This window comes from Felis catus, chromosome A2, assembly GCF_018350175.1.
Source record: "Felis catus isolate Fca126 chromosome A2, F.catus_Fca126_mat1.0, whole genome shotgun sequence".
NCBI classification, from domain to species: domain Eukaryota; kingdom Metazoa; phylum Chordata; class Mammalia; order Carnivora; family Felidae; genus Felis; species Felis catus.
In genome coordinates, this window is record NC_058369.1 from 18,804,435 (window position 1) to 18,819,486 (window position 15,052).

Here is a 15,052-nt window from a genome sequence, read left to right on the forward strand (position 1 = left end):
ACCCTGGATAAAGGTACACAGGCTAGTCACAAGGCTGCCAAAAGTCATCAGGGCCCAAGCCTGGACCTCAGTTCCATACTGGAGGACCATGAAGCAACCACAGTCTTGGATGATAACATACTTGGCATTGCTGGATGATGCACATATTAACATCTCCTAATTCTTTAAAGAAGATCTACTAGAAAACCATTAAATTTGGCTATTAATTTCATCATCTGCAATAACTTATAAACAAATGACAATAAAACTTAAAAAGGGCTGCAGAAATATCTCACAGTGCCCGAGAGCATGGGCTCTTGAATCTTGCTTTGGCCTCTCATGGGCCTGGGCACAACACTTAACCCCCTTGGGCTTCCATCTCCTTATCTTTATTTATTAAAAAAAAAATTTTAATGTTTATTTTTGAGAGAGAGAGACACAGAGTGTGAGCAGGGGAGGGGCAGAGAGAGAGGGAAACACAGAATTCGAAGCAGGCTCCAGGCTCTGAACCGTCAGCACAGATGCGGGGCTCGAACTCACAAACCGTGAGGTCATGACCTGAGCCGAAGTCGGATGCTCAACCGACCGAGCCACCCAGGCGCCCAGCCATCTCCTCATCTTTAAACTAGCATCATAACATTTTCTCCTTCAAATGACTGTTACGAAAACTGAGTAAACAGGCCTCAACACATTCCCCTCAGTTTCTCAGTAAGTATTAGTCATTTACTGCCTACTGCTTCAGATAGTAACTGACCAGCAGAATTCCCATTTTGTAATATTTCTTTGCGTTTACCATCTTAAAGACTATCATACGCTGTTCAGGTATGGTGTTTCTCTTTGGACAAAAAAAAAAGTACCACTTTGTAATTATTATCTTTTGGGAGTGGAGAAATGTATGTGTGCATATGCACGTGTGCACACAAACGCAGATCCCTGATTCTAGACCTGCACTGACAAATCTGGTAGCCACTAGCCACATCTGGCAATTTGAATTTAAGTGAGTATAAAATTCTGTAACTCAGGCACAGCAGCCACATTTTGGTTACTCAGTATGGCCAGTGGCTGCCATACTAAACACAGATACAGATACTTCCATGGTCTCAGAAAGTTCTACCAAACAGCACTCTTCTAGACTGCCAAGTTGAAGCTTCAGGCTTACCAGCCCCAAAAGGCAGAAAAAAACATGTCAATAAAACAAAGAATGACAGGGGTGCCTGGGTGGCTCAGTCAGTTGGGCATCCAACTCTTGGTTTTGGCTCAGGCCGTGATCTCACGGTCTGTGAATTCAAGCCCCGAGTCCAGCTCTCACTGGCAGTGCAGAGCCTGCTTGGGACTCTCTCTCCATCTCTGCCCCTCCCCAACGTGTGCTTGCTCTCTCTCTCTCAGAATAAATAAACTTAAAAAAAAAAAAAAAAAAAAAAAAAGAACGACAAAGAGCCTATGAAAAAGGGAGATGAGAACAAGTGGGGCTCCTGAACAGAGAGGGCCCTGGCCATGGTACTAGAAGGTATCCTGACACAGGAGCTACCCACGGTCGCAGCAAGGAACACCGCTGAAGTAGTAACAAGGATACTGTACAGCTTTCGGTCCTTGGACTCCGAGCGCATGCGGCTCAGCTGCTGCTTGTGACAGCGCAGACTCCAGGGGTTATGGCTGATCTTCTCAGAACTCAGACCGCTGTTGCCATCCAGCATCTGGAAAGGGACGTCTGAGTGGCTGTGGAGCTCCACCTTCGGACTCTTTGCCTCCTGGGAGCTAAGAAGGAAGAACATAACACATTGCTGAAGGGGCTCAGACGAGTCACCCTCTGGGGTCTCAGTGCAAAGGGTGAAGGAGACCTGGATCAGACCTAATCTGCCACCCTGGTGGCACCAGACCCTGGTGACGGGTGACACAGGGACCCCAGATGCAAGAGTGCATAAAAGTGAGCAATAAGTAGTGTTTATACTTGTGTCTCTGAAAACTGTCTGAAAAATAACTCTTTGCACCAAATTACGTGATGAAGATACCACTCCGGATCCATTAGGAAGGCTATCACAAAAATAAACCAGAACAAGTGCTGTAGAGGATGTGGAGAAACTGGAACCCTCAAATATTGCTGGAGAGCATGTAAAATAGTATAACCGCTATGAAAAAGTCTGGCGGTTCCTCAAAAAGTTAAACGTACAATTATCATATATGACCCAGCAATTGCACTCTTTGGTATATACCTGAAAGAACTGAAAACAGAACTCAAATAGAAACTACACAAATATTTGCAGCATCATTACAATAAATAAGAGGTGAAGCAACCCAAGTGTCCATCAGCGGATAAATGGATAAACAAAACATGGTGTGCCCATACAATGGAGTGTCATTCAGCAATAAAAGGAATGGAATTCTGACGCATGGTATAACCTGGATGAACCCTGAAACATCCTGCTAAAGTGAAATAAGCCATACACAAAAGGAGAAATGCTGTATGATTCCACTCATCTGAGGGAACTGCACATTCACAGAAACAGAAAATAGAAAGGCAGTTGCCAGGGGCTGGGGGGAAGGGGAATGGAGAGTTATTTAACAGGTGTGGAGCTTCTGGCAGAGATAAAAAGGAGTTCTGAGAACGGACAGTAGTGATCGCTGCACAACAGTGTGAATGTACTTAATACTACTGAACTATACACTGAAAAAAAGGTGAAAATGATACGTTGTTAGATGTACTTTACAATTTAAAAAAATACAAAAATTGACAAACGTGCAGTCACACACATAACAAATATAGGGTGGAGCACGAGACACCACTGTCAAGAACACGAGTAACTATCATATTTCTGTCCACATCTACAACCAAATTTTTAATAAGATCTAAAGAAAGCATATGCTGACATTATACGCTTATGAATGTCTGTCTGCTTGTGTATCAACCTGGAAGAAAGAGGAAAACATCAAAGAAAAAAAGGCAGGATAGGCCCCAAAGAAACTTTCTCAGTGGACAAAGTTTGTGCCTGTGGAAGTCATGAAGCCATTTCAGTAAGGGGATTTTATTTCTAAAATAAGTCAAACCACAAAGGGGTTTTATTGAGAAGGTGACTCCAACTGAAAATATTAGGACTTTACTACCACCAACACAAAAATCTTTGAAGTAACTTGCAATGTTCCTTCACCATGCCAAGCCAAGCCAAGCCAAGCACTGGAGAAGCCATGTGCGCTGCAAACGGCAGAGCAAGCCTGCAGCTCCGAGCAGAGGCAGAGCACTGCAGCAATATCAAATGCCACCGTCCTCCCCAGAACTTCTGGCCTCTCCTTTAACTGTAGATGGAGTAAGTCATGCAGAGTTGAGCCAGCCACTAGGGCTGGTGTGTACCAGAAATTGCTGACATTCCCCTGCAGGGTGATTGGACAGACTGGGTGAAATGGCTGAGAGACATGGGCAGAGATCCCTTTCCCCTTTAACTGAACGTATAGGAGCCACCAATGCCTCTCAGCGTCAGAAAACTCTCATTTTCTTCTGGTGAGGGCATGGCTAAGGCCATTCATGGATGCTTTCTTTGTGATCCTCTTTAAGAAACAATAAGGCGGGGCGCCTGGGTGGCGCAGTCGGTTAAGCGCCCGACTTCAGCCAGGTCACGATCTCGCGGTCCTTGAGTTTGAGCCCCGCGTCGGGCTCTGGGCTGATGGCTCAGAGCCTGGAGCCTGTTTCCGATTCTGTATCTCCCTCTCTCTCTGACCCTCCCCCGTTTAAGCTCTGTCTCTCTCTGTCCCAAAAATAAATAAACGTTGAAAAAAAAAAAATTAAAAAAAAAAAAAAAAAAAGGAAACAATAAGGCTTACTCATCTGCCAAGTAAACCCAAATAAGTCCTCTGTGCCCGCACGGGGCACCCATTCCTCCTGGCATTACCCTTGGTATTGTAGCTCTGGCCCTGGTGAAGAATAAGCTGCATTCCTAGAAGTGACTTAGTGCCTCTGAGAACGGGCCAGAGGTCTGGTCACTGCACACAGAGCTGTCACTTTCAGAGCAGAGCCTTGAACCTGGACATGGGTAGACTTTGATGTTATTCTGTGTTCATTGGCTTTTCACCAGATGACTCGAGAAGCAATTTCTGTACCTTTGGCGGACCAAAGAAAGCCCACTCTAAAGAGCTTTTGAGAGAAAGGCTTCAATGCCAGCTATGGGCTTGAGGACTTGGGGAACATTCCTTGTCACATGAATGACTAAGCTTAGGTCCCACAATCATCAGTGAAGAGGAAGCCCCTTGGGGAATGAACAAGAAGCCCTGAAGAAGTGCTTCTGCAGACCAGTCTATTTTACACACACACACACACACACACACACACACACACACACACACACACACACACACACGAATATTACTCTATCAAAAAGAATGAAATCCTGCCATTTGCGATGACATGGATAGAGCTAGAATGTATTATACTAAGTAAAATAAGTCAATGAGAGAAAGACAAATACAATATGATTTCACTCACATGTGGAATTTAAGAAACAAAACAGGTGAACGTAAGGGAAGAGGGGGGAGACAAGAGAGGGAAACTAACCACAAGAGAAACTTGATGATAGAGAACAAACTGAAGATTGATGGGCGGGGGCATGGGCTAGATGAGTGAGGGCACCTGTTATGATGAGCACTGGGTGTTGTAAGTGATGAATCACTGAAGTCTACTCCTGAAACCAATATTGCACTGTATGTTAAATAACTAAAATCTAAATTAAAAAAAAAAAAAGCTTAACTCCTGGAGACCCTGCTTACTCAGAGTGAAGGCCTCTCCTCTCCAGAAATGCAGATCTGGCCCAGAGAGGAAACATCACACACTCAGCCAGAGTCTCGTGGGGTTCTGTGCGCCTCGATGTGAGTGTGTCCTCTTCCATCAATGGGAGTAAGGAGAGCCGGAACACTCTGGGCTCTTACTGCTTCAGGAACTAGGGTGCACAGCACGTGTTGCTCAACTGACCTGATGTCAGAGATAAACTAATGTGCTGCCACATGCATATAAGAAAAGTCCCAAATCTAACTTCTAAGTTGAGGCACAGATCTTATTCACTGAAACTTATTTTTAAGTGAAGTTAAATATACTTTAAAAAAAGGGTTTTTTTTCAAGTAATCTCTATACCTAGTAACATGGGGCTCGAACTCACAATCCAGAGATCAAGAGTCGCATGCTCCACCCACTCAGCCAGACAGGTGCCCCCAAATTAAATATAAAGTAATTTAGTCATAGAATTTTGATTTTACCTTGTTTCAGGAAGCTCACATTATTTTTAGCTTACGTTAGTTTTACTAAAAATTTTTTTTTTTTAAACAACTCAGTGGTTTCTTTAGTATATTTATAAGGTTATAAAACTTCACCACTGTCTAATTTTTAGGACACTTTCATTACCCCCAAAACAAACACTATCACCATTAGCAGTCACTTCCTATCCTCCTCTCCCCCTCAGCCCCTGGTATACCTTAACTTGGCTTCCTGTCTCATGCACTTGCCTATTCTGAACATTTTCTATATATGGAATAACATGTGTTTTTTTGTGACTGACTTCTTTCACTCAGCACTTTAGTTTTTAAAGTTCATCCCTGTCGTGGCTCATATGAGCATTCCATTCCTTTTTATCACTGGATAATATTCTATTATATGGATACACCACATTTATTTATCCATTCATTAGCTGATGGACACAGTTGTTTTCATTTTTTGGCTGTTAGGAATAATTCAACTATAAACATCTGTTTACAAGTTTTGTGTCTGAATGTATTTTTCCAATTCTCTTGGTAAATACTCCTATTCCTAGGAGTAGCATTGATGGGGTTAGCTTTCTGAAGAATAATTATTTTTCCAGAGTGGCTGCACTATTTTACATTCCCATCAGCAAGTTAAGAGGGTTCCAATTTCTCTAAATCTTCATCAACACTTTTATTGTCTGTCCTTTTGATGAGAGCTACCCTATGAGAGTTCACATTTCTTGCATAAAATATCAAGAGAGACAATGCTTTATACACTATTTTCCTAATCTACAAGAAAAATAATTTCCAATGCAATAAACTAAATTTTAGTTGCAGGGAAAGGGTTAACAGCTGACCTCATAGAGGTCAAAGAACCTTGTACAGAACCCTTAAAGAACACTGGTCTGGATGGCCTCTCACTGCGCTTGGGCAGTCCTACAGGTCTGAAAGCAGGTGCAACCTCACCGTGGACCAAGGCATTTCGACCTTATGTGTGAGACACAACAAAGCTGGAGAGCACAGAGCATGGGGAGTCCTTGCTTCTGAAGGGCTGAGATCTTCACCATCACTCTCTCTTGACCAGCTACATCCATACACAGAAGGCAGCATCACTGGGGTGATGTGACACACTCAGGTGGTAGCCAAAGAATACCAGCCATCTTTCCCCAAGCTTGGGCCCTACTTCCCCATGTGTCAGGACTCTAGAGAGGTCTTGAGTGTTTGTAATGCCAGGACCAGTCATGCACCTTCACCCTGCTCACCACCCCCTTACCTCTCAGAGGTTTCAAGGGACAGGCTGGCTTTCTCTTCCTTGTGGTCACTGCCACTGCCTGACCGGTGCAGGCTCCGGCGGGAGTGTTTGCGCCGAGGTTGCTCCCGCTCTGGTGTGTCATCCTGCTCCACAGTCTCACTTTCCACATAAGGGTAGGCCACCAAGTTGATGTAACCATCACTGTCTCCCTCAAAACAGACAGACACCACGCCTGTTGAAAAAAAGGCAGCCAGTCAACAAATGTCTACACAGGCTGGGTCTATGCAGCACAGACTGCTGGCACTTGCCATCTCACAGCACATCACCTGCCATGAACCAACTGAAGATCAATGTAGGAACAATGACCAACAGACCTCTTTCCAGAAGACAGCTGACCACTCACCCCAGTTCTAAGTCTGCTACTTAACCTCTGATCGGGGGTTAATCTCTGTTTATTTCCCACTCTCCTCTGCAGCCCTCTGATTTTCAACGACTGACTCCTGTACCATTCAAAAGAACTGTGTTCACTGGAGACACCCACACCTAACATGATTTAACCCTCTACTTATACAACTGCTCTGTGATACTGCCATTCCCTGTGTCATTTTCTTGCTCTGTTTCTCTCTGCCTGGCAGTCACCTAGAGACAAGACTTCTTCCAGCAAAACAGTCCCAAAAAGAAGTCTTCTGCCCACACTAAGCATCAGGCGATTCTAACCTCACCAGACAGAACTTCTGCCTCACCAAACCACCAGCATTCCTAAGTTGACAACTTTCTACCCTCCATGCTGTACTCAGGCAAAACAGCTTACCGTGTCCATTTTTTACCCAACAGGTTATCCGTTATTTCTTCTGAATCGTTAACAAAGGATTTAAAACACAATACCTAGAAACCTAACCCAAGGAGATTAAAACAAAAAACAAAAAAAAAAAACAAAGTCCAGGCTGCCCTTTGTCTAACTTCCACATCTAACCTTCTGTCACTACATGTCTCCTTTACACTCCCAGTGTACAAAATTGGCTCCATAATCTGAACAAAAATGAGAAGCATTTATGAATAAGTCAATGTCAGACTAAGAATATCCTTCTCTTTGGTCCATTTCATCCTCATTCCCTAGGCCCTTTTAGAAAAAATTCCTTAAACTTGAAATTATTTTTTCATACTTCCCACTATACTGCTCAAATGTATGCCACACTTCCATGGGCCTCGCATCTGTACCCTGGCTTGCTTTCATAGATGGCTACCTCTCCTGCAGGTTTTCACCTTTGCAACTTCTTGTCTTCACTAGAACCTCAACTGTTCCAGCTTGAATGCTCTCTGGTCTGCCAATCTTCTCTGTCTCCTGGGCTCCCCTTGTGCTCTGACCTAAAGTGTCCTCCAGGCCTGCCACACAGCTGTCACGCTGACCAGGGTGAGGGCTGAGGGTCATTCCTTCTATGGTCCTCTACTTCTCCCACTCTTGGTTTACTCTTTAGAGTGGAAGATGTCTTCAAAGTAGCTTTCTAAGAAAGGGCGTTCAGGAGGTCACTTTTGAGTCCTTTGCAGGATTTTATTCTGCTCTTACACTTGACTGACTGAAGACAAAATTCTATGTTGTCTGCAAATAAAGAGTTTTACTTCTTCCTTTCCAATTGGAACGCCTTTTTATTATTTCTATCTTGCCTAACCACACTAGCCAGAACCTCCAGGAAAATGTCAACTAGAAGTGGACAGCATGAACATCCTTGTCTTATTCCTGATCTTGTGGGGCAAGGCAACTGTTTTGTCATTATGATGCTGGCTAGAGGTTTTTCATAGATGCCCTCAGGTTAAAGAACTGTCCTTCTATTCCCAGTTTGCTGCTGTTGTTGTTTTATCAAGAACAGATGTTGGATATTGTTGAATGCTTTTTCTGCATCTGCTAAGATATAGATGGTTTTTCTTTTTTTAGATTATTAATATGACGAATTCCATTTAACCTTTGAATGTTAAACCTACCCTGTATTACTCAGATAAACCTTACCTGGTTATGATGCAGTGTCCTTTTAATACACTGTTCTAGTCAATCGACTAAAATTGTATTCAAATTTTTTACATCTAGGTTGGTGAGGGGCATTTATTTTCTCATAGTGGTCTTGCTGAATGAGTTGGGACATACTCTCTAATTTTTTTGGAAGAGTTTCTGTAGAACTACTATTTCTTAAATGTTTGGTAGAATTCACCGTGAAGCTGTGTGGGCCTGGAGTTTTCTCTGCTAGAATGTGTTGAACTCCAATTTCAATTTATTTGATAGGACTATTCAGAGTCCCCATTTCTTCATGAAAATTTTCATAGCTTGTATCTTTGAAGAAATTGTCTCTTTCATCTAAGTTGTAGAATTTATTGGGATAAAGTTTCTCAAAATATTCTTTTATCTTTAAATATCAGTAGATCCTAGTGAAGACACATATATCATTTCTGATATTGGACATTTATGTCATCTCCTTTTCCTGACCAGTCTGGCTAGAGATGTTGTTCTCAAAGAATCAGCCTTTTGTCTTTGGTTTTCATTTATTTTCTTAATTTGGTCTTCGGTTTTCATTTATTTTTTTAATTTTTGCTCATATTCATACTGAACTATCTTTTCCATACTGATTCACATTAATTTAGATATAGATCTATATTCTGGAAACTAATCCTTGGTCAGTTATATATGTGGTAAATATCTTTACTCATTTTCTCTAAAGGTGAATTTTAATAAACATAAGTTTTAAATTTTATATAGTCAAATATATCATTTGATCTTTTACGATTAGCTCTTTTCTGTCTTGAAGGCTCATCTAAAGCTATACTGGAAACCTTTCATTCTCTTCAGGTACATACTTTTGAGTACCCTGACAGACCACTGGCAGACACAGAGCATCATACCTGATACGGGGAGATATGGCTATGCTGTGGACAGGGCAGGAAGAAGTTCTACAAATAGTAGATGAAACTTGCCAATTAAACGAATCCTGCAATCTACTACTAGTTTAAGAAGAAAATATTTTTGATCCTGACATTATTTTTTACATCAGTACTCACACCTAGGTAGAATGCAGATGGGCAAATGAAAAATCAATGGTCTGATATAAGCCCCAATTTTCTTGGCAATTGTAAGACTAATTTCAATAGACACTAAAGATTACATTTGGTGGAGGTTTTGGTATTTTTAAAAAATATATTTTTAGAAATTATAGTAAAAAAATACATAACATAAATTTATCATTGTAACCATTTTTTCTAAATGTTTTATTTCTGAGAGAGAGAGACAGAACATGAGTGGGGGAAGGGCAGAGAGCGAGGGGAAACAGGCTCTGAGCTGCCAGCACAGAGCCCGACGCAGGGCTCGAACCCACAAACCATGAGATCATGACCTAAGCAGAAGTCGGATGCTTATCTGACTGAGCCACCCAGGTACCCCTCATTTTAACCATTTTTAAACATACAATTCAGTGGCATTAAGTGCATTCACAATGTTGTCTATCATTATCATTATCTAAATCCCAAACTTTCTCATCACTTCAAACAATTCTATACCCATTAAATAATAACTCCCTCTCTCCTCCTCACCCAAACCCAGGTAACCTCTAATCCACTTTGTCTCTTTACACACTTGCCTATTGTAGATATTCTATATAGGTGGAATCATGTAATTTCTGTCCTTTTGTGTCTGGCTTATTTCACTTAGCATAATGTTTCCAAGATTCATCCATGTTGTAGCATGTATCAGAACTTCATTTCTTTCTAAAGCTGAATACTATTCCATTGTGAATATATATCCCAATTTGTTTATTGATACACTTACTGCTGACACATGGGTTGTGAATATTGTGAATAATACTTCTGTGAATATTAGCTTTATGAGCATCAGTTTGAGTCCCTGATTTTAGTTCTTTTGGGTACACACCCAGGAGTGGAACTGCTGATCATATGGTAATTCTGTTTAACTTTTTGAGGAACTACCAAACTGTTTTCTGTAATGGTTGCACCATTTGACATTCTTACCGGCAGTGTTCTATTTCTCCACATTCTTGCCAACTCTTACTTTCCTTTTTCTTGTTTTTAATTATTATAGCCATCCTAGTGTGCACGAATGGTATCTGATTTGTGGTTCTGATTTGCATTTTTAAAAATTTTATTTATTTTGAGAGAGCGCACGCAAGTGGGGAAGGGGCAGAGAGGGAGAAAGAGCGAACCCCAAGCAGGCTCTTCACTACCAGTGCAGAGCCTGATGCAGAGCTCAAACTCACTAACTCACAAAGTCACTAATCATGACCTGAGCTGAAGTCAGATGCTTAATTGACTGAGCCACCTGGGTGCCACCAATTTGCATTATCTTAATGACTAATGACATTGATGTGTTGTTGGTCATTTGTGTATCTTTTTCTGGAGAAATGTGTATCCAAGTCCATTGTGCAATTTTGAATCCAATGGTTTGCTATTGTTTTTTTTTAAGTTTATTTATTTTGAAAGCGAGTGCATGAGAGCCAGCAGGGGAGGGGGAGGAGGAAGAGAGAGAGAGAGATAGAAAGAGATAGAGAAAGGGAAAGAGAAAAGGGGGGGGGGAGAGAGAGAGAGAGAGAGAGAGAGAGAGAGAGAGAGAGAGAGAATATCTCAAGCAGGCTCTACATTGTCAGTGCAGAACCTGACACGGGGCTGGAACCCACAAACTATGAGATTATGACCTGAGCCAAAAACAAGAGTTGGACACTTAACCGACTGAGCCACCTTGGAACCCTGCTACTGTTTTCAAAACAGAACCAGAAGAATATTACATTTGAAGGAATATTCTAGGACTACAAAACAAGAGAGAAGCCAGAATCAAACACATTGCTGTCTCTAAGTGGCTAAGAACAGTTGCAAATGCTTTATATGCAGCTTCAGCCACCAACTCATCCACACTCAACACATCCATGGCCAAACCTTCTGCTATAAATATGCCAAAATGAGATAGAGAACTATAAGCCCTGTTAGCTCAGAGTCCTTCTGATGCTAAGGAAAAAAAAAAAAAAAATCTTAAAAGGGAGTCAAATCCTGGCTCCAGAGAAATGTTTTCTAAATCACAACCGACAGAACTGGGACAAGTTCAAACCTCCAGGTGGCTCCCAGGAAAGGACTGTCAGTAGTGGTTCAGTTTTTCCCCAACTTTTCTCAGACTGGGGAACAGAAGTCTTTAAAAGCCATAGCAAATCATTAGTATCTATTTTCTTTACTCGGGCTGCATTTTCACTAGGTAAAATAAATATACTTTCTCAAATATACAATTAAACCAAAAATTGATCCTCTCTTATTAAGTCAAATGAAGCCCAATTTATCGAAAGAAAATTGGAAGATATTACTGGTCCAATTAATATATATCAAAACCCAACAGTACAGGGGTTTTTTTTTTTTGAAATACATTTAATATTATAGAAAGTTACCAAAAATATAGAATTCCCATATACTCAGCTTCCTCTAATGCTCCCGTGAGGCCAGTGTATCAGGTAAAGCCCTATCACAAAGTGACACATCTCTCCTTCTCTGGTTGCAGGCCATGTGCAGGAAGACTCTCTGACCCAACTCTACAAGCTCTTGAATCCCATCAAGGTATTTTAAAATGTCTGTCTGAACTGAAAAGCTATGGTTAATGGTCACACCAAGATGACTGACATGTCAGATGTGGACTTGGATGTAACCAACGCAATCCAAGCTGATGAGCCAACTGCTTTACTAACCAATGCATTGGACTTAAATTCCATGCTTGGAAAGGATTATGGAGCACTGAAAGACAAGGGCACTGAAAGATCATGATTAACACAAACCCCACCTCCCCCCACCCCCCTTGTGCTGTACTGCAGGGTCCTGTTCACTGTTCTCACGCATGCAGCAGTCAACAGCGAGCCCAATGTCTTATCGAGTGCTTTGGCAAGCACACCAAAAAAACCAGCCCCTCATGAGTATCACCTGGGGTTTATTCTAATTGGGAATAATGTGCTGAAGATTAAAATGCAGTTCAGTATCCAAATGATGTGTCCTATCAAAGGAGAAAGAAACATTGCACATTTTTTCTTTTGTTTGGCCAGAAGCATAATGCTATAAATTTAACCCTTGTAAAAACCTGGGTAGATAATAGCTATTTTTCAGCTAAAAGAAGGAAGCAGTAAAGAAGAAGCCACTATATGGGGGCACCTGGGTGGCTCAGTCGGTCAAAATCCAACTTTTGATTTTGGCTCAGGTCATGATCTCACAGTGGTGAGATCAAGCCTCATGTCAGGCTCTGTGCTGAGCATAGAGCCTGCTTGAGACTCTCTCTCCCTCTCTCTCTGCTCCTCCCCTGCTCACATGCACACACCCTCTTTCTCAAAAATAACTAAATAGATGAACGTTTTTTAGAAAGAAGAAGCCGCCACTATGTTCCACTCCATGAAGGCTACTCTTGGGAAGAGCCCCTGGCTTGCTGGGAATGAACTCGCTTCAGCAGATGTTGTGCTGTGGTCTGTGTTCCAGCAGATGGAAGGCTGCAATATGATGGTGCCAGCCAACATGCAGAGATGGATAAGGGCCTGTGAAAACCTGGCCCCTTTTAACACTGCCTCCAAGCTCCTTACGTGAATTTCAGTAATTGATTTTAGATTTTAAGAACAGTGCTGTTTCATGCATATTGTTGATAAACTGACTTATTCTAAAATCATCAATACTGTCTTCATTTAAGCCAGTTGTTGAACATCAATAAGAGCATATTAAAAAAAATTGTTAAAAGTGAAATCATAATTTATAATTACCAAAACCAAGAAATGAACACTGACATAATAATATTAAGTAATCTGTATACTTAATATACAGAATGTTGGCAGTTTTCCCACTTATATTCTTTTTCTGGTTCAGGATTTCACTTCACATTGCATTTAGTCCTCCTCAGTCTCCTCCAATCTGATATAGTTTCTGTCTTTCTCTTTCATGACTTTGACACTTTTGAAGAATACTAACAGTTATTTTGTAGCATGTCCCTAAATTTGGATTTGCATTATATTTTCTCATGATTAGATTGATATCACTCATTTTAGGCAACAGAAATGATCTTGTGTCCTCCTCAGTTCTTATGTCAGAAGGTACAGGTCTTGTTACTGGTGATTTAACTTTGATCACTTGGTTAAGGTGAAGTCTGCCAGGTTTCTCCTTTGTAAAGTTATTATTTTTCCTATTGTAATTAATGAATATCCTATAGGGAGATACTTTGAGACTTTCTAAATATTCTGTTTCTTATAGTATGTTAGCCCACTCATTTTAGAATCAATCATGGTTCTTGCCAGGGACAATTATTACTGTGTTGTGTGTCTAATGGTGACTTCTGTTTCCATCATTCCTTCTATATCTTTTAATTATTTATAATTTTTTTTTTCAACGTTTCTTTATTTTTGGGACAGAGAGAGACAGAGCATGAACGGGGGAGGGGCAGAGAGAGAGGGAGACACAGAATCGGAAACAGGCTCCAGGCTCCGAGCCATCAGCCCAGAGCCTGACGCGGGGCTCGAACTCACGGACCGCGAGATCGTGACCTGGCTGAAGTCGGACGCTTAACCGACTGCGCCACCCAGGCGCCCCACTATATCTTTTAATTAAAAGGAATTACAATTCTATAAGGAAGAAATGTCCCTTCTCACCCATTTATCTATCAGTATGGAGTTAGGGATATTTTATTTCTCATATTCTAGATTTGGCCACTGGGATTCCCTGATATCGGCTCTTGTGTGCTTGTAACATACACTCCCATCATTTTTGACCATTTCTTTACTTTTAGTTACCAGGGGATGCTCCAGGCTCATCTTTTATTTTCCTGCCCCAATTCAGAAACCAATCATTCCTCCAGGGAGTTCTGCTTCCCTTTACTGTAGGAATGGTATTTAGAAGGACCAAGATCTTGGCCCTATGATTGCTACTGGAGTATCATTGTTTTTAGGCCCTTTCAGCAGACAGATCTGAGAAATACACGTATAAATACTAACCCACACATACACATATATCTCTTTATTGCCAGGAACACAGGTGTTTTTAAAATTCAACCAAGCTAAGGAAAAATGCCAATAATATTCTGTGTTTTGGTAAGTTTCAAGAGGGATTTTTATGTATTTAGTATTACCAGCGGCAGTCATCAGGGGTTACCACATGTAGTACCAAATATGAAGTTCTAGGCTTCTATATCCTTATGCAAAACTTTCCCTAATCCATTAGTCAAGTATTTATTAAGCATCTACTAGATGCCAGGCCCTGTAACAGTTTGGCAGTTCTTCAAAAAGTTAAACAGAATTACCATATGATCCAGCAGGTTCCACTCCTAGGTATGTACCCAAAAGAAATGAAAGCAGAGACTCAAACAGATGCTTATAAGCTAATATTAACAAAAGCATTATCCACAATAGTCCAAAGTGGGAACAACCCAAGTGTCCGTCAACAGATAAGTGGATAAACAAAATGTGATATATATTCACAATGGGTATACAGCCATAAAAGGACATGAAGTTCTGATACATGCTACAACATGGGTGAGTCTTGGAAACATTATGCTAAGTGAAATAAACCAGACACAAAAGGACAAAAAATTACATGATTCCACTTCTATGAAATATCTAC

General features: G+C 41.2%; 1 protein-coding gene and 1 pseudogene across 4 annotated transcripts in view; one reads left to right on the forward strand and one right to left on the reverse strand.

The window, feature by feature from the left end:
- The window catches only part of IP6K1 (inositol hexakisphosphate kinase 1), a 58,500-nt gene that overhangs the window by 5,435 nt on the left and 38,013 nt on the right, over positions 1 to 15,052 (reverse strand). For 3 of the 4 annotated variants that reach the window (XM_011291603.4, XM_045050290.1, XM_045050286.1), the window contains exons 3-4: positions 6,467 to 6,677; positions 1,553 to 1,734 (exon numbers count right to left, since the gene is read on the reverse strand). In XM_011291603.4, coding sequence (XP_011289905.1) covers positions 1,553 to 1,734; positions 6,467 to 6,677 — 393 coding nt within the window. The remainder of the gene's footprint in view (positions 1 to 1,552; positions 1,735 to 6,466; positions 6,678 to 15,052) is intronic. The other variant, XM_045050291.1, reaches the window with a different exon arrangement.
- LOC109496995 lies at positions 6,100 to 12,993 on the forward strand (annotated as a pseudogene).